At 45.8% G+C, this 19,338-nt stretch overlaps 2 protein-coding genes across 2 annotated transcripts; one reads left to right on the top strand and one right to left on the bottom strand.

Annotated features, from left to right (window-relative positions):
- Positions 1 to 471: 471 nt before the first annotated feature.
- LOC120036033 (phosducin-like protein 3) lies at positions 472 to 4,137 on the bottom strand. Its single transcript, XM_038982501.1, has 6 exons — positions 4,132 to 4,137; positions 3,055 to 3,136; positions 1,939 to 2,282; positions 1,625 to 1,776; positions 863 to 1,035; positions 472 to 635 (listed from the first exon to the last, which is right to left on the bottom strand). The coding sequence occupies exons 1-6, from the start codon at positions 4,135 to 4,137 to the stop codon at positions 472 to 474; spliced, it is 921 nt and encodes a 306-aa protein (XP_038838429.1).
- A 12,271-nt stretch (positions 4,138 to 16,408) lies between these two features.
- On the top strand, positions 16,409 to 18,481 carry si:dkey-245p14.4 (uncharacterized protein LOC563576 homolog). The gene is made up of 3 exons (XM_038982495.1): positions 16,409 to 16,603; positions 17,769 to 17,992; positions 18,185 to 18,481. Exons 1-3 carry the CDS (start codon positions 16,483 to 16,485, stop codon positions 18,449 to 18,451), a joined length of 612 nt encoding a protein of 203 aa, XP_038838423.1. The 5' UTR covers positions 16,409 to 16,482; the 3' UTR covers positions 18,452 to 18,481.
- Positions 18,482 to 19,338: the final 857 nt, after the last annotated feature.

The raw sequence follows: 19,338 nt of genomic DNA, 5'->3' as shown, positions 1-19,338 counted from the left end.
TGAGTAGCTACCTACACCTGTATTAAATCTGATCTGGATCACATGTAATGAGTCAATATGAATAGCTACCTACACCTGTATTAAATCTGATCTGGATCACATGTAATGAGTCAATATGAATAGCTACCTACACCTGTATTAAATCTGATCTGGATCACATGTAATGAGTCAATATGAATAGCTACCTACACCTGTAAATCTGATCTGGATCACATGTAATGAGTCAATATGAATAGCTACCTACACCTGTATTAAATCTGATCTGGATCACATCATGTAATGAGTCAATATGAGTAGCTACCTACACCTGTATTAAATCTGATCTGGATCACATCATGTAATGAGTCAACAGTAGCCAACATTTATGAATGGGATATTATATCAGAGTTTACACCACTGTTTCATGATGTCATAGAGTTCACAGTCTACTCTGCTGTCTCTTTGTTGTCAAAGTGATCCCTGTAACCATGACTACACCTCGGTGCCTTGGTTGTCATCGTGATCAGACTGGTCATCACGGTAGTCTTCCTGTTCCTGTTCCGAACGCGGCGTCGTGATGGGCGTGCCCTCCTGGTATAAGGCCTCGTAGCTGTCAATCACAAACGCTCCCGACTGGGCCAGCATCCACTTCAGCTCTGCAGGGGGTCAGAGGTCAGAGGTCAGAGTGAGAGAGAGAGAGAGAGACAGAGAGCGACAGAGAGTGTGTGTGTGTCTGTCTGTCTGTGTGTGTGTGTGTGTGTGTGTGTCTGTCTGTCTGTGTGCGTGTGTGTATGCACATGTGTATTTGTGTGTGTGTGTGTGCGCATGTGTATGTGTGTGTGTGTGTGTGTGTGTGTGTGTGTGTGTGTGTGTGTATTCTCACCATCTTCCAATACGTTCCTCCCTCCACAGGCCTTCTCTCCTATCAGTGAGTTGAGGATACATCCTGAGTCGTAGATGAACAGGGTGGGGAGGTGGCTGGCAGGGTAGTTGGGGACACACTGCCCGGCCAGGATCATCAGGAACTTACACTCAGGGAATTTAGTGGCCAGGTGACTGAAGTGGTGATTCAACAGGGAACACATAGGTACACTGCAGAGAGAGAGAGAGAGAGAGATGGGGAGAGAGAAGGAGAGAGAGAAGGGAGGGAGAGAGAGAGAGGGGGGGGAGAGATTGAAACAGAGAGAGAGTGGGAGAGAAAGAGAGAAAAGGAGAGAGAAAGACAGAGAGAGGGGGGAGAGACAGAGAGAGGGGGGAGAAGGAGGTAGGGAGGTAGAGAGGGATGGAAACAGAGAGAGAGGGGGAGAGAAAGAGAGAAAAGGAGAGAGGGGGAGAGAGAGAGAGGGGGAGAGAAGGAGAGAGAGGAGGGAGAGGGGGGAGAGAGAGAGAGGGAGAGAGGGGGGAGAGAATGAGAGAGAGAGAGAGAGAGAGAGAGAGCTTACTTTAGCATCAAACTGACTCTAAAGATATTTAAGATAGCGGTATGAGCTGAAGCTTTAATAGTTATCTATGACGGTATACATGACTAGCATTGTATAGACTGATCCTAGGACAGTTCTGTGAGTTGAATCATAATAGATGTCTATGTCTCTCCTTATACAGTAAGTGGCTCCAGACCAGCTCAGGTCCAAACTAACTATCTCACCTCGGGTGATAGAGGTGGAGGACCACTCTATCTCCTTCAGGGGCACAGGTAACCTCCCTGACATACTGGTCTCCTAGGATCTCTCTGAGCTGACCGTACTTCTCCTCTCCTGTCTGTCTCCCTCTCAGCCCATTCACACTCAGTTTCAGGCCCTGATGATGGACACACCTGGGATATGTGTTGGTTGTCTGCTGCTCCTCTTCTTCTTCTTCTTCCTCCTCTACCTTCCTTTCTTCTTCCTCCTCTACCGTCTCTTTATTCTCTCCCTTCTCTTCTTCTTCTGCGTCTTCTTCTTCCTCCTCTTTATTCTCTGCCTTCTCCTTCTCATACGTCTCCACTCTTTCTTCTTCGTCCTCCTCTACTTCCTCCTCTTTCACCACAACCTCTAACAAACACTCCTCTTCCTCCTCCTCCTCCTCCTCCACATACTCCCCTACACCTGTAACCTCGTACTCCTCCTCCTCTTCCTCAACATACTCCCCTACACCTGTAACCTCGTACTCCTCCTCCTCTTCCTCCTCATCTTCCTCCACCTCTGACCCTTCTATTATCACACATACATACTCTTCCTCCTCCTCCTCATCTCCTTCCTCACTCTCGCTTCTCTCCTGGTATTCTACATCTTCTTCTCTGTCTTTAACTACCCACAGAGGAGGATCTAAGAGGGGGAAAGGTCTTGGATGAGAAAATTGACCCAAATCTATGTGGTTTATTACCACAGGTCCCAGATCTGTTGTGCTCTACTACAGTACACCAGGTATAGCTGGTCCCAGATCTGTTGTGCTCTACTACAGTACACCAGGTATAGCTGGTCCCAGATCTGTTGTGCTCTACTACAGTACACCAGGTATAGCTGGTCCCAGATCTGTTGTGCTCTACTACAGTACACCAGGTATAGCTGGTCCCAGATCTGTTGTGCTCTACTACAGTACACCAGGTATAGCTGGTCCCAGATCTGTTGTGCTCTACTACAGTACACCAGGTATAGCTGGTCCCAGATCTGTTGTGCTCTACTACAGTACACCAGGTATAGCTGGTCCCAGATCTGTTGTGCTCTACTACAGTACACCAGGTATAGCTGGTCCCAGATCTGTTGTGCTCTACTACAGTACACCAGGTATAGCTGGTCCCAGATCTGTTGTGCTCTTGCCAACTCCAGACATGGTGTCTGTCTGTGTGTGTGTGTGTGTGTGTGTGTGTGTGTGTGTGTGTGTGTGTGTGTGTGTGTGTGTGTGTGTGTGTGTGTGTGTGTGTGTGTGTGAGCGTCTGCGTGTGTGTCTGTCTGTCTGTCTGTGTGTGTTTGTCTGTGTCTGTGTCTGTGTGTGTGTGTGTGTGTGTGTGTGTGTGTGTGTGTGTGTGTGTGTGTGTGTGTGTGTGTGTGTGTGTGTGTGTCCGTGTCTGTGTGTCTGTGTCTGTGTATTTCAGCCTACTGTGGTTGGGGTTCTTCAGGTCCCATAAGGTCAGGCTCTCAAAGCAGCTCCTATCTCTCCTGGCTTGGTTTTCATTGGCTTGCTGGGAGGTAAACAAACACGTTTACAGATAAATAAACACAGTAAACAAACGAGGAGAGTAAACAAACAAGCTGACAACACGTCTTTCTTCCACATTGTAGGAGGATAATCAGGCTATAGTCCTTAAGAGACGTACCCGTGTGTCAATCTAATTAACATAGTTTTAAAAAGTCCCTATCAAAATCTTCTGTTTAATCCAGAGACATATTTTTGAATGGGCTGCGTCTCAATCCATCACATCCGCCGACGTCTCCCTTCCACGTCTGTGGTTGAAAGTGGCAGAGCTACAACGCTGTTTGTCAGCCCAGGAGACATCCCGAAAATCGTCTGTCGCGTCCGAATCGTTTGTGACCCCACTATGGAAAGGGGAGACCCTCACGAACAAGACGGTGTTCTCCGTTTTTCTCTACGACCCCCACAAATGTCACGGGACTCATCTGAAGGTAACCCGGTACCAGTTATAAAAAAAAATATCCATGGTAGGATCTTCTTAAAACACTTCCATGTGTTAGTTTAGACGTTTAGGAGCTAGTCGTATCAGAGCTAAATGATCCATGGTAGGATCTTCTTAAAACACTTCCATATGTTAGTTTAGACGTTTAGGAGCTAGTCGTATCAGAGCTAAATGATCCATGGTAGGATCTTCTTAAAACACTTCCATATGTTAGTTTAGACGTTTAGGAGCTAGTCGTATCAGAGCTAAATGATCCATGGTAGGATCTTCTTAAAACACTTCCATGTGTTAGTTTAGACGTTTAGGAGCTAGTCGTATCAGAGCTAAATGATCCATGGCAGGATCATCTTAAAACACTTCCATATGTTAGTTTAGACGTTTAGGAGCTAGTCGTATCACAGCTAAATGTATTGAGTACAATTTAACTATAAATGAGAAAACTTTAGGCAGCAGCCTCTACAAATTTAAACTGTCAGAATATAGCTATTGAGCTTTTAATGGGGGGGGGGGTTAGATCATAATTTAGCCTCCTCAGTACTCACCTGCATTGTTCCTCAAAGATGCTCAGATCAATATGCATGGAAATATGAATATTCTGTCACATGGCAGCACAGAAACAAGTTTACATTCAAATCAAATCAAAACACAAAGACCGTGATGTCATCACGGAGATGAGTTGGAACTGGAACCATTTATAGAACTCATTCTAATAGGTCGTCATCAATAAAACGTCACAATACGGTGGAGAGCGTTCAATTTGCCTGCTGGGGGGGGGCAAGGAGACCCGCAGCTCCGCTAAAACCATTGACAACGGAGTGCCGTTTTCAAGGGATCGATCAATAAATGTTAACTATTTAGTTGTAATATCATCACCTCTATTTATTTAATGTTACCTTTATTTAACTAGGCAAGTCGGTGATGGCCTAGGAACAGTGGGTTAACTGCCTTGTTCAGGGGCAGAACGAAAGATTATTACCTTGTCAGCTCGGGGATTCAATCTAGCAACCTTTCGGTTACTAGTCCAACGCTCTAACCACCAGGATACCTGCCGCCCATTTATGGGCTTAGCATCAACACTCCAGTTGTCCTCAGTTGACCTGAAATACCACAAAGCTGAAATACCAGACACTAACCAGGTTTCCATTCAACCTTTTTATGCAAGTAAAGTGCATGTCTGATAAATAAATAAAAAGTCAAGACAGGCCTGAAAGAAACAGAACATTTTGTCGATAAACTTTAAAAATGCGACAACAAAAAAATATGCTCGACAAGGTGACATCTTTTTGTGCCGGTAAAATCAATTATGCAAGAAATGCTTGTGGAGCAAATATTGATATAGGCTAATAACCATCATATGGAACTAAACATGGAGTCACGCTGTGACGTGGTGTCTGGTCCTCCCGCCACAACTCAGGATAACATGCAGTTTATTAGGCTACAGATGAAATAAATGATGATGAACTTCACAGGGGGGTGAAAGTGAAAAGGTGATGAGTCCTTTCCAATAAATATCGAGGGTCTTATTCTGGTGACATGATGATCGATGCTTGACTGCCGTTTGATACATTTTGTCCATAATAATCTTATAATTATCTTGTTTTCCATCCAATTGGCGACACATTTTCATGCGAATATTCTAGAATCCGCATAGAGAAAATACGCGCATTTTCCCCACGGTCGCTGTGTTTCCACCTAACTGACTCGTTGCAGATAAAAAAAAATGAGTGCGTGATGACGTAAGGCACACAAAAATGTACTTTTTCCACTGTCACGTTTAGTCTCGCTCGTTGTCGCCAGTGAGGTGATTATTGCGCGCACCTGTCACCATGGTTCCCGCGCACCTGCGCCTCATGAGACTCCCCTGGACCTGCATCTCTTCTATGACGTCCATCCCTCTACCCATCTCTCCCTCAGGTTCTCTCCCTTGTTGTTATCTTCCTGTTCTTATGTCCAGACGTTGTTCCTGGTTTGTTTTCATGTTTATGTATTATTAAATCCACACCACGTACTTGCTTCTCGTCTCCCAGCGTCTGTGTTTACATTCGCTAAAATGTATGTGCCAAATATATATTTTTTTAAAGTTAAATGCGTTTCCATGGCATTTTCAACTCTATCGACAGTTTTGTCACAAAAAAAATGGTTGTGTTAAATAGCAAATGTGCCTATTCTGGTCTTGGCAGTGCGCTCCAGCTGTGCAGGTAGGATGTGTGGGTAGCCTGAATGATGAGATTATTATTAGGGAATAGGGCTCTGGTCACTAGTAGTTCACTATATAGGGAATAGGGCTCTGGTCACTAGTAGTTCACTATATAGGGAATAGGGCTCTGGTCACTAGTAGTGCACTATATAGGGAATAGGGCTCTGGTCACTAGTAGTTCACTATATAGGGAATAGGGCTCTGGTCACTAGTAGTTCACTATATAGGGAATAGGGCTCTGGTCACTAGTAGTGCACTATATAGGGAATAGGGCTCTGGTCACTAGTAGTTCACTATATAGGGAATAGGACTCTGGTCACTAGTAGTGCACTATATAGGGAATAGGACTCTGGTCACTAGTAGTGCACTATATAGGGAATAGGGCTCTGGTTACTAGTAGTTCACTATATAGGGAATAGGGCTCTGGACACTAGTAGTTCACTATATAGGGAATAGGGCTCTGGTTACTAGTAGTTCACTATATAGGGAATAGGGCCCTGGTCACTAGTAGTTCACTATATAGGGAATAGGGCTCTGGTCACTAGTAGTTCACTAGTAGTTCACTATATAGGGAATAGGGCTCTGGTCACTAGTAGTTCACTATATAGGGAATAGGGCTCTGGTCACTAGTAGTTCACTATATAGGGAATAGGGCTCTGGTCACTAGTAGCTCACTATATAGGGAATAGGGCTCTGGTCACTAGTAGTTCACTATATAGGGAATAGGGCTCTGGTCACTAGTAGTTCACTATATAGGGAATAGGGCTCTGGTCACTAGTAGTGCACTATATAGGGAATAGGGCCCTGGTCACTAGTAGTTCACTATATAGGGAATATGGCTCTGGTCACTAGTAGTTCACTATATAGGGAATAGGGCTCTGGTCACTAGTAGTTCACTATATAGGGAATAGGGCTCTGGTCACTAGTAGTTCACTATATAGGGAATAGGCTCTGGTCACTAGTAGTTCACTATATAGGGAATAGGGCTCTGGTCACTAGTAGCTCACTATATAGGGAATAGGGCTCTGGTCACTAGTAGTTCACTATATAGGGAATAGGGCTCTGGTCACTAGTAGTTCACTACATAGGGAATAGGGCTCTGGTCACTAGTAGTTCACTATATAGGGAATAGGGCTCTGGTCACTAGTAGTTCACTATATAGGGAATAGGGCTCTGGTCACTAGTAGTTCACTATATAGAGAATAGGGCTCTGGTCACTAGTAGTTCACTATATAGGGAATAGGGCTCTGGTCACTAGTAGTTCACTATATAGGGAATAGGGCTCTGGTCACTAGTAGTTCACTATATAGGGAATAGGGCTCTGGTCACTAGTAGTTCACTATATAGGGAATAGGGCTCTGGTCACTAGTAGTTCACTATATAGGGAATAGGGCTCTGGTCACTAGTAGTTCACTATATACTTTTTTTGTGTGTATTTTCTCAACTTCATTGTTGGTTAAGGGCTTGTAAGTAGCATTTCACTGTTGTATTTTATATAGAGAATGTTGGTTAAGGGTTAAGGGCTAGATATAGAGAATAGAGAGGCTCCCATTTGGGATATAGGCTTCATGTGTTATTCATGAGATTCAACATATCCCCTCCCTCCCTCCCTCCCTCCCTCCCTCCCTCACTCACTCACTCACTCACTCACTCACTCACTCACTCACTCACTCACTCACTCACTCACTCACTCCCTCCCTCCCTCTCTTCCTCCCTCCCTCCCTCCCTCCCTCCTCCCTCCCTCCCTCCCTCCCTCCCTCACCTCCCTCCCCCCTCCCTCCCTCCCTCCCTCCCTCCCTCCCTCGCTCCCTCCCTCACTCACTCACTCCCTCCCCTCCTCTGCCCCTCCCACCCACCCTCCCTCCCCTCCTCTGCCCCTCCGTCCCTCCCCTTCCCTCCCCCCTCCCTCCCTCCATGCCTCCCTCCCTCCCTCCCTCCTTTCCATTTCAGTTCTAAAGAGCCTTTCCAGAAAATGACCACAAAAAACCACCACCAACAACATGAACCCAAAAGCACTTAGCTGAAGCACGATTCCTCTCTGTTTACACAAATGTGTCAAATCTAATCATTACACACACACACACACACACACACACACACACACACACACACACACACACACACACACACACACACACACACACACACACACACACACACACACACACACACACACACTCACACACTACACACACACATGCGCACACACACACATAAATCAAATCATCATTTTGAGGCTCTTTCTATGTTTTAGGGAGTAGTTCAGCTTTAATATTGCAGATATATTGTGGTTTCCTTCAATGTAATTGTCTGCATCATTTCCAATCCCCCATATATATTTTGTGAGTATACTGTATATACACTACATGACCAAAAGTATGTGGACACCTGCTCGTCAAACACCTCATTCCAGAATCATGGGTATTAATATAGAGTTGGTCCCCCCTTTGCTGCTATAACAGCCTCCACTCTTCTGGGAAGGCTTTCCACTAGATGTTGGAACATTGCTGCGGGGACTTGCTTCCATTCAGCCACAAGAGCATTAGTGAGGTTGAGCACTGATGTTGGGCGATTAGGTCTGGCTCGCAGTCGGTGTTCCAATTCATCCCAAGGGTGTTCGATGGGGTTGAGGTCAGGGCTCTGTGCAGGCCAGTCAAGTTCTTCCACACCGATCATGACAAACCCTTTCTGTATGGACCTCGCTTTGTGCATGAGGGCATTGTCATGCTGAAACAGGAAAGGGCCTTCCCCAAACTGTTGCCACAAAGTTCGAAGCACAGAATCTTCTAGAAAGTCATTGTATGCTGTAGCGTTAAGATTTCCCTTCACTGGAACTAAGGGGCCCGAACCATGAAAAAAACAGACCCAGTCCATTATTCCTCCTCCACCAAACTTTACAGTTGGCACTATGCATTGGAGCAAGTAGCATTCTCCTGGTATCCGCCAAACCCAGATTTATCCGTCGTACTGCCAGATGGTGAAACGTGATTCATCACTCCAGAGAACGCGTTTCCACTGCTCCAGAGACGAATGGCGGCGAGCTTTACACCACTCCAGTTGACGCTTGGCATTTCACATGATGATTTTAGGCTTGTGTGCGGCTGCTCGGACATGGAAACCCATTTCATGAAGCCTCCCGACGAACAGTTCCTGTACTGATCGTTGTTTCCAGAGGCAGTTTGGAACTCGGTAGCGAATGTTGCAACCGAGGACAGACGATTTTTACGTGCTAAAGGGCTTCAGCACCTCGGCGGTCCCGTTCTGTGAGCTCGTGTGGCCTACCACTTCGCGGCTGAGCCGTTGTTGCTCCTAGACGTTTCCACTTCACAATAACAGCACTTACAGTTGACCGGGGCAGCTCTAGCAGAGCAGACATTTTACAAAACTGACTTGTTGGAAAGGTAGCATCCTATGACGATGCCACGTTGAAAGTCACTGAGCTCTTCAGTAAGGCCATTCTACTGCGGGTGTGACAGATATAGTCAAATCTACTAATTTGAAGGGGTGTCCACATACTGCTGTGTATATAGTGTATGAAGGGGTGTCCACATACTGCTGTGTATGAAGGGGTGTCCACATACTGCTGTATATATAGTGTATGAAGGGGTGTCCACATACTGCTGTATATATAGTGTATGAAGGGGTGTCCACATACTGCTGTATATATAGTGTATGAAGGGGTGTCCACATACTGCTGTATATATAGTGAATGAAGGGGTGTCCACATACTGCTGTATATATAGTGTATGAAGGGGTGTCCACATACTGCTGTATATATAGTGTATGAAGGGGTGTCCACATACTGCTGTATATATAGTATATGAAGGGGTGTCCACATACTGCTGTATATATAGTGTATGAAGGGGTGTCCACATACTGCTGTATATATAGTGTATGAAGGGGTGTCCACATACTGCTGTATATATAGAGTATGAAGGGGTGTCCACATACTGCTGTATATATAGAGTATGAAGGGGTGTCCTCATACTGCTGTATATATAGTGTATGAAGGGGTGTCCACATAGTGCTGTATATATAGTGTATGAAGGGGTGTCCACATAGTGCTGTATATATAGTGTATGAAGGGGTGTCCACATAGTGCTGTATATATAGTGTATGAAGGGGTGTCCACATACTGCTGTATATATAGTGTATGAAGGGGTGTCCACATTCTGCTGTATATATAGTGTATGAAGGGGTGTCCTCATACTGCTGTATATATAGTGTATGAAGGGGTGTCCTCATACTGCTGTATATATAGTGTATGAAGGGGTGTCCACATACTGCTGTATATATAGTGTATGAAGGGGTGTCCACATACTGCTGTATATATAGTGTATGAAGGGGTGTCCACATTCTGCTGTATATATAGTGTATGAAGGGGTGTCCACATACTGCTGTATATATAGTGTATGAAGGGGTGTCCACATACTGCTGTATATATAGTGTATGAAGGGGTGTCCACATACTGCTGTATATATAGTGTATGAAGGGGTGTCCACATACTGCTGTATATATAGTGTATGAAGGGGTGTCCACATACTGCTGTATATATAGTGTATGAAGGGGTGTCCACATACTGCTGTATATATAGTGTAAATGTCTCACTAGGTCAGGATATTAAACCTCCTCCATGTATATCTCACTAGGTCAGGATATTAAACCTCCATGTATATCTCACTAGGTCAGGGTATTAAACCTCCTCCATGTATATCTCACTAGGTCAGGATATTAAACCTCCTCCATGTATATCTCACTAGGTCAGGACATTAAACCTCCATGTATATCTCACTAGGTCAGGATATTAAACCTCCTCCATGTATATCTCACTAGGTCAGGATATTAAACCTCCTCCATGTATATCTCACTAGGTCAGGATATTAAACCTCCTCCATGTATATCTCACTAGGTCAGGATATTAAACCTCCTCCATGTATATCTCACTAGGTCAGGATATTAAACCTCCTCCATGTATATCTCACTAGGTCAGGATATTAAACCTCCTCCATGTATATCTCACTAGGTCAGGATATTAAACCTCCTCCATGTATATCTCACTAGGTCAGGGTATTAAACCTCCTCCATGTATATCTCACTAGGTCAGGATATTAAACCTCGTCCATGTATCTCTCACTAGGTCAGGATATTAAACCTCCTCCATGTATATCTCACTAGGTCAGGATATTAAACTTCCTCCATGTGTATCTCACTAGGTCAGGATATTAAACCTCCATGTATATCTCACTAGGTCAGGATATTAAACCTCCATGTATATCTCACTAGGTCAGGATATTAAACCTCCTCCATGTATATCTCACTAGGTCAGGATATTAAACCTCGTCCATGTATCTCTCACTAGGTCAGGATATTAAACCTCCTCCGTGTATATCTCACTAGGTCAGGATATTAAACCTCCTCCGTGTATATCTCACTAGGTCAGGATATTAAACCTCCATGTATATCTCACTAGGTCAGGATATTAAACCTCCTCCATGTATATCTCACTAGGTCAGGATATTAAACCTCCTCCATGTATATCTCACTAGGTCAGGATATTAAACCTCCATGTATATCTCACTAGGTCAGGATATTAAACCTCCTCCATGTATATCTCACTAGGTCAGGATATTAAACCTCCTCCATGTGTATATCACTAGGTCAGGATATTAAACCTCCTCCATGTATATCTCACTAGGTCAGGATATTAAACCTCCATGTATATCTCACTAGGTCAGGATATTAAACCTCCTCCATGTATATCTCACTAGGTCAGGATATTAAACCTCACTAGGTCAGTGAGATATACATGGAGGAGGTTTAATATCCTGACCTAGTGAGATATACATGGACGCCTAGGTACCATTTAAGATACACCCTTCATGTGTTATTCATGAGATTCAACATATCCCCTCCCTCCCTCCCCTCCTCTGCCCCTCCCACCCTCCCTCCCTCTCACCCTCCCTCCTCCCCTCCCTCCCTCTCACCCTCCCCTCCTCTGCCTCCCTCCCTCCCTCCCTCCCTCCCTCCCTCCCTCCCCTCCTCTGCCCCTCCCACCCACGCTCCCTCCCCTCCTCTGCCCCTCCCTCCCTCCCTCCTTTCCATTTCAGTTCTAAAGAGCCTTTCCAGAAAATGACCACAAAAACTACCACCAACAACAACATGAATCCAAAAGCACTTAGCTGAAGCCCGATTCCTCTCTGTTTACACAAATGTGTCAAATCTAATCATCACTACACACACACACACACACTACACACACACACACACACACACACACACACTATACACACACACTACACACACACACTACACACACACACACACACCCACACACACTATACACACACACCCACACACACTATACACATACACTACACACACTATACACACACACTACACACACACTACACACACACACACACTACACACACACACACTACACACACACGCACTACACACACACACACACACACACACTACACACACACACACACACACACACACACACACACACACACACACACACACACACTACACACACACACACACTACACACACACACACACACACACACTACACACACACTACACACACACACACACACACACACACTACACACACACACACACACACACACACACACACACATAAATCAAATCATAATTTTGAGTTTCTTTTTCCCCTCCAGTCTGATGTGTTCTGTCTGAACAGCCAATGACAGAATGACACATGATGAACTGGAACTGATAGACCATAGACACCATGCTGTTGTCACGGAGACGCCCCGCTGTCGTCACGGAGACGTCCCGCTGTCGTCACGGAGACACCCCACTGTCGTCACGGAGACCCCCCGCTGTCGTCACGGAGACGCCCCGCTGACGTCCCCCTGACGTCACGGAGACGCCCCGCTGTCGTCACGGAGACGTCCCGCTGTCGTCACGGAGACGTCCCGCTATCGTCACGGAGACGCCCCGCTGTCGTCACGTAGACGCCCCGCTGACGTCCCCCTGACGTCACGGAGACACCCCCCTGACGTCACGGAGACGCCCCGCTGTCGTCACGGAGACGCCCCGCTGTCGTCACGGAGACGCCCCGCTGTCGTCACGGAGACGCCCCGCTGTCGTCACGGAGACGCCCCGCTGTCGTCACGGAGACGCCCCCCTGATGTCACGGAGACGCCCTACTCAACCAGCTCTCACAGTCTCACGGCAGAATTAGACGTTCACCCATGTCTCTCAAATGTCAAATTTCAAAGTTGTTCCAAATGTCAAATGTCTAAGTGTTTAAGGTTAAGTTTAGGTATTCGCTCCACATTTGTACGGTTAGGGTTCAGTTAAGGCATTAAGTGGTTAAGTTTGACGTCAACATCTGACTTTGGTTCTAAAGGTTGCATGGTTGAATCCAGCCACAGAAAGTTGTTTTTGATATTTTGTTTAAAGCCTATCCCAAACCTTAACCCTTATCCTTAACCATTCAGAGTTAATGACTAACCTTAACCATTACCTTAACCAGTTAGAGTTAATGACTAACCTTAACCCTTACCTTAACCAGTTAGAGTTAATGACTAACCTTAACCCTTACCTTAACCATTCAGAGTTAATGACTAACCTTAACCCTTACCTTAACCATTCAGAGTTAATGCCTAACCTTAACCCTTACCTTAACCATTCAGAATTAATGCCTAACCTTAACCCTTACCTTAACCATTCAGAGTTAATGCCTAACCTTAATACATTCTGTTTGGAACAACTTCGGAATTTGAGATTTGAGAAACACGGATAAACGTCTAATTCTGATGTGAGACTGAGAGCTTGTTGCATAATGGTGTGTGTGTGTGTGTGTGTGTGTGTGTGTTGTTTGTGTGTGTGTGTGTGTGTGTGTTGTTTGTGAGACGTCCCCCCACAACAACAAACTACTTTAATTCAGACAGAGCACAGTGCCACATTATATGGCAACCACTGTGTGTGTGTGTGAGAGAGGGTGTGTGTGTGTGAGAGAGGGAGCAGGGAGAGAGAGAGAGGGTGTGTGTGTGTGAGAGCAGGGAGAGAGAGAGAGGGTGTGTGTGTGAGAGAGAGAGAGCAGGGAGAAAGAGAGAGGGTGTGTGTGTGTGATTCTGCCTTCTACTTGTGTCTCTCTCTATTATACATGTCAGTAGAACTCCAATCTAATGGAACATGATGATCCACATGGAGGCAGATGCCAGGATCCATGGTGGAGCCGCCTGGTCCCTTCAGACTGTTATAATGGACCTGAATGGTCTGTGTGTGTGTGTGTGTGTGTGTGTGTGTGTGTGTGTGTGTGTGTGTGTGTGTGTGTGTGTGTGTGTGTGTGTGTGTGTGTGTGTGTGTGTGTGAGAGAGAGAGAGAGAGAGACATCCAGCCTGGTCCCTTCAGACTGTTATAATGGACTTGAATGGTCTGTGTGTGTGTGTGTGTGTGTGTGTGTGTGTGTGTGTGTGTGTGTGTGTGTGTGTGTGTGTGTGTGTGTGTGTGTGTGTGTGTGTGTGTGTGTGTGAGAGAGAGAGACACCCAGCCTGGTCCCTTCAGACTGTTATAATGGACCTGAATGGTCTGTGTGTGTGTGTGTGTGTGTGTGTGTGTGTGTGTGTGTGTGTGTGTGTGTGTGTGTGAGAGAGAGAGAGAGAGACACCCAGCCTGGTCCCTTCAGACTGTTATAATGGACCTGAATGGTCTGTGTGTGTGTGTGTGTGTGTGTGTGTGTGTGTGTGTGTGTGTGTGTGTGTGTGTGTGTGTGTGTGTGTGTGTGTGAGAGAGAGAGAGAGAGAGAGAGAGACATCCAGCCTGGTCCCTTCAGACTGTTATAATGGACTTGAATGGTCTGTGTGTGTGTGTGTGTGTGTGTGTGTGTGTGTGTGTGTGTGTGTGTGTGTGTGTGTGTGTGTGTGTGTGTGTGTGTGTGTGAGAGAGAGAGAGAGAGACACCCAGCCTGGTCCCTTCAGACTGTTATAATGGACCTGAATGGTCTGTGTGTGTGTGTGTGTGTGTGTGTGTGTGTGTGTGTGTGTGTGTGTGTGTGTGTGTGTGTGTGTGTGTGTGTGAGAGAGAGAGAGAGAGACATCCAGCCTGGTCCCTTCAGACTGTTATAATGGACTTGAATGGTCTGTGTGTGTGTGTGTGTGTGTGTGTGTGTGTGTGTGTGTGTGTGTGTGTGTGTGTGTGTGTGTGTGTGTGTGTGTGTGAGAGAGAGAGAGAGAGAGACACCCAGCCTGGTCCCTTCAGACTGTTATAATGGACCTGAATGGTCTGTGTGTGTGTGTGTGTGTGTGTGTGTGTGTGTGTATGTGTGTGTGTGTGTGTGTGTGTGTATGTGTGTATGTGTGTGTGTGTGTGTGTATGTGTGTGTGTGTGTGTGTGTGTGTGTGTGTGTGTGTGTGTGTGTGAGAGAGAGAGAGAGACACCCAGCCTGGTCACTTCAGACTGTCATAATGGACTTTAATAGTAGAGGTTTAATAGGGCCGATCGATGGGAGGATCTGAGGGTCCCAAATGGCTCCCTATTCCCTATGGGCCCTAGTCAAATGTAGTGCACTATGGAGGGAAGCATCCTGTGTCTGATTGCTGGCTGGCTCTCTCTGGTCCCTCTGAGGGCGATTGCAGTGAAGAGAAGTAATAATCTGATATCATTATGGTCGATGGATACATGGCTCATCCATAACTGCTGCACTGTGTGTGTGTGTGTGTGTGTGTGTGTGTGTGTGTGTGTGTGTGTGTGTGTGTGTGTGTGTGTGTGTGTGTGTGTGTGTGTGTGTGTGTGTGTGTATGAGAGAGAGAGAAAGAGAGATAGACATAGATAGAGAGTGAGGGTATGTCAAGCGAGCGCGCGCACACACACACACACACACACACACACACACTCACCGCCACTTTCCAGGTTTTATAGACTCTCTCCAACCTCCTACTTCCCCTCCTGTTGAGAGTGGTTTTCTCTTTTCTGTCTGTCTTCTCCTGTTGCATCACTTTCCTCCCCATCCCCATATCCCTCTCTTCTCCCCATCCCCATCCCCATATCCCTCTCTTCTCTTCCTCTGTTCCAGTCTGTCTCTCTCCTCCTCTGTCCCAGTCTGTCTCTCTCCTCCTCTCTTCCTCTGTCCCAGTATCCCTCTGTCCTCCTCTGTCCCAGTATCCCTCTGTCCTCCTCTGTCCCAGTATCCCTCTCTCCCCCTCTGTCCCAGTATCCCTCTCTCCTCCTCTGTCCCAGTATCCCTCTCTCCCCCTCTGTCCTCCTCTGTCCCAGTATCCCTCTCTCCTCCTCTGTCCCAGTATCCCTCTCTCCTCCTCTGTCCTCCTCTGTCCCAGTATCCCTCTCTCCTCCTCTGTCCTCCTCTGTCCCAGTATCCCTCTCTCCTCCTCTGTCCCAGTATCCCTCTCTCCTCCTCTGTTGCTCTCCTCCTCTGTTCCACTCTGTTGCTCTCCTCCTCTGTTCCACTCTGTTGCTCTCCTCCTCTGTCCCAGCCTGTCCATCCCTCTCTCTTCCTCTCCTCCTCTGTCCCAGTATCCCTCTCTCCTCCTCTGTCCCAGTATCCCTCTCTCCTCCTCTGGCCCAGTATCCATCTCTCCTCCTCTCCTCCTCTGTCCTCCCCTGTCCCAGTATCCCTCTCTCCTCCTCTGTAGCTTTCCTCCTCTGTTGCTCTCTTCCTCTCGTCCTCTGTCCCAGCCCGTCCATCCCTGTGTGTTGAGATGTCGTCCCTACTGAGGAAGGAGATGCAGAGAATGTTGTTTAGACCTGAAGGACAGAAACTACAGAAGTTTATAGAGATACATGAAGCAACACCGGGAAGACATTTTCTCTGCGTTTACGGTAAAAATCAGCCTTGTCTGTTTCATTTGTTTGGTTTTATTGTTCATTTATTTATTCAATCTTCTTGCTTTATTTTTTATTTTGTACGATTCTCTCCTTCTATTTCTCTGTCTAAATGATGTTCTGTCTGTTTCCGTGTGGTTTTTCTCCTTTGTAATGCTGGATTGATGGTCCCGTGTGGCTCAGTGGGTAGAGCAGGATGCTTGTAACGCCGGGGTTGTGGGTTCAATCCCCACGTGGGACCAATTCTCTTTCTAAATGATGTTCTGTGTTTTTCCCCCCCTGTGGTTTTTCTTCCGTTTTCTTCCGTTCTTACTTTCCTTTCGTCTCTGACGCAGAGATGACGATGTTTCTGTGTAATCTGTTTTAGATCTGCTTGTTCTTTTTTAATGATTGATGGGTTTTTATCAAAGACCTCGGGGAAGTCTGTTGATGAGGAGGTTACTAGGGTCATATAACACACTACATCTGCACTGTAAAATAGGCTTTAATAGTTTGTAAGTGGATTCAGTCCGTGAACGTCACCAAAAGAGGAGTGTTACTCGCTAATTGAATTTCCAATGCTGCATAACATCCGTTGTCCTCGGGAAAACGGTATCCCTATTGGAACAATGCATTTTGTCCCCTATTGGAACAATGCATTTTGTCCCCTATTGGAACGATGCATTTTGTCCCCTATTGGAACAATGCATTTTGTCCCCTATTGGGAAAATGCATTTTGTCCCCTATTGGAACAATGCATTTTGTCCCCTATTGGAACAATGCATTTTGTCCCCTATTGGAACAATGCATTTAGTCCCCTATTGGAACAATGCATTTTGTCCCCTTTTGGAACAATGCATTTTGTCCCCTATTGGAACAATGCATTTTGTCCCCTATTGGAACAATGCATTTTGTCCCCTATTGGAACAATGCATTTTGTCCCCTATTGGAACAATGCATTTTGTCCCCTTTTGGAACAATGCATTTTGTCCCCTATTGGAACAATGCATTTTGTCCCCTATTGGAACAATGCATTTTGTCCCCTATTGGAACAATGCATTTTGTCCCCTATTGGAACAATGCATTTTGTCCCCTATTGGGAAAAGACGACATTAATTTTTGCTTGAGAAAACTGCTTGACTTTTCCTTTCCGAAAACATAATCGTTGTCCTCTGGTCCACAGTGACCAAGACCAAAGAGGTGCAGCTGTGTGTGGTGAGATCTCAGAAATCACTGTATTCTGGATCAAACAAGTTGCAGAATTCCCAGAAATCCCAGAATTCCGGATCGAAAAAGAAGCTGAAGTCTCAGTTTTGCCTGAGTTCCTGCTTGGAGGACTCCTACCTGAGGACGGAAGTCTGGCTCCTGCAGGACCTCACCCTGCTGGACGGCCGGGATCCGGACGTGGTAAGGAACATCATTCTCACATTTTGCATGACATCATTGTTTACATTTAAGTGTTGACTCTAGGGGCTGCCATGATTCTGTCCTCACTGCATGGTGAACAGGTGTTCCATTGCAACCTTTGCTGTGTCACACCCTCTTCTTCTAGTCCCCCTTTGATGACCTCACCTCTCTTCTTTCCCCACCCCCCTGTAGGACGACCCGTGTTTCCTGATGCACTTCTCCACTGTGCGGTCGGTGACGGCCTTCAGCTGCAGCGCCAAGTACTGCATGGCGCGGGCCCTGGTTGCCCTGAGCGACAAGCACTGCGGGCGACCTTTGACTCTGGTGAACTATGACCTGGCCTACATCAGCTCGTCGTCTATATATTTGAACAGAGGAGACTGTGTGGTGCTGATGCAGATATGTTTCTACGCTGCTAACCTGGTGTGTCTGTCCTTGTGCCCTGTACCTCTGGACTGAGAGAGATTTTTGTATTTATTATGGATCCCCAAGGCAGCAGCTACTCTCCCTGGGGTGCGGCAAAATGAAGGCAGTTATACCATTTTAGAGAGAGAGAGACTGAGTGTTTTTTTTAAACCTTTATTTAACTAGGCAAGTCAGTTAAGAACAAATTCTTATTTTTAGTGACGGCCTAGGAACAGTGGGTTAACTGCCTTGTTCAGGGACAGAACGACAGATTTTTACCTTGTCAGCTCGGTGATTCAATTTTGCAACCTTTCGGTTACTAGTCCAACACGCTAACCACTAGGCTACCTGCTGGTTACTAGTCCAACGCGCTAACCACTAGGCTACCTGCTGGTTACTAGTCCAACGCGCTAACCACTAGGCTACCTGCCGTGTGTGTGAGTGAATCATAGGCTCGATTATGTATCAACAATACACTATTTAAAATGATTGTCTTTCCAGATTTCTAAGTCTCTGTGTTGCATGTACTAGTAAACCTTTTGTCTCTGTTCTGATTCTGAACGTTATAACACTGTTCCCTAAGCATGTGAAATGATTCAAGATAATAATCTGAATAAAATGTAACAACTTTCCTTTTGTCTTCTTATGTTGTCATTCCATCAGTTTGAGAAGTTTTTTCATAATTTTTCTCTTTCAAATATCTTCCGTAGATGGCAGCAGCAAAACTAAATCAATAAACTCTGACATCTTACGGTTATTTTTGATTTTTGATGATTTTTGATCAAATCAAAGACAGTACAGTATAAAAACGACCAAATCAAAGACAGTACAGCATAAAGACGACCAAATCAAAGACAGTACAGTATAAAGACGACCAAATCAAAGACAGTACAGTATAAAGATGACCAAATCAAAGACAGTACAGTATAAAGATGACCAAA

The sequence above is a fragment of the Salvelinus namaycush genome, unplaced genomic scaffold (assembly GCF_016432855.1).
Source record: "Salvelinus namaycush isolate Seneca unplaced genomic scaffold, SaNama_1.0 Scaffold119, whole genome shotgun sequence".
In the NCBI taxonomy this organism is placed as follows: Eukaryota; Metazoa; Chordata; class Actinopteri; order Salmoniformes; family Salmonidae; genus Salvelinus; species Salvelinus namaycush.
The sequence above is the reverse complement of the archived record's forward strand: the minus strand, read 5'-3'. Positions and strand labels throughout refer to the sequence as shown.

Excerpts from the sequence above, each read along its gene's own strand:
- LOC120036033 (XM_038982501.1), bottom strand. Across the intron at positions 2,283-3,054 it reads CCTGAAGAACCCCAACCACA|ATCCTCCTCTGTGGGTAGTT; the intron begins GTAGGCTGAAAT and ends TCCCCCTCTTAG. Across the intron at positions 636-862 it reads GAGGAACGTATTGGAAGATG|AGCTGAAGTGGATGCTGGCC; the intron begins GTGAGAATACAC and ends GACCCCCTGCAG.
- si:dkey-245p14.4 (XM_038982495.1), top strand. The coding sequence starts at position 16,483 with ATGTCGTCCCTACTGAGGAAGGAGATGCAGAGAATGTTGTTTAGACCT. Across the intron at positions 16,604-17,768 it reads ACATTTTCTCTGCGTTTACG|TGACCAAGACCAAAGAGGTG; the intron begins GTAAAAATCAGC and ends TCTGGTCCACAG. Across the intron at positions 17,993-18,184 it reads ACGGCCGGGATCCGGACGTG|GACGACCCGTGTTTCCTGAT; the intron begins GTAAGGAACATC and ends ACCCCCCTGTAG.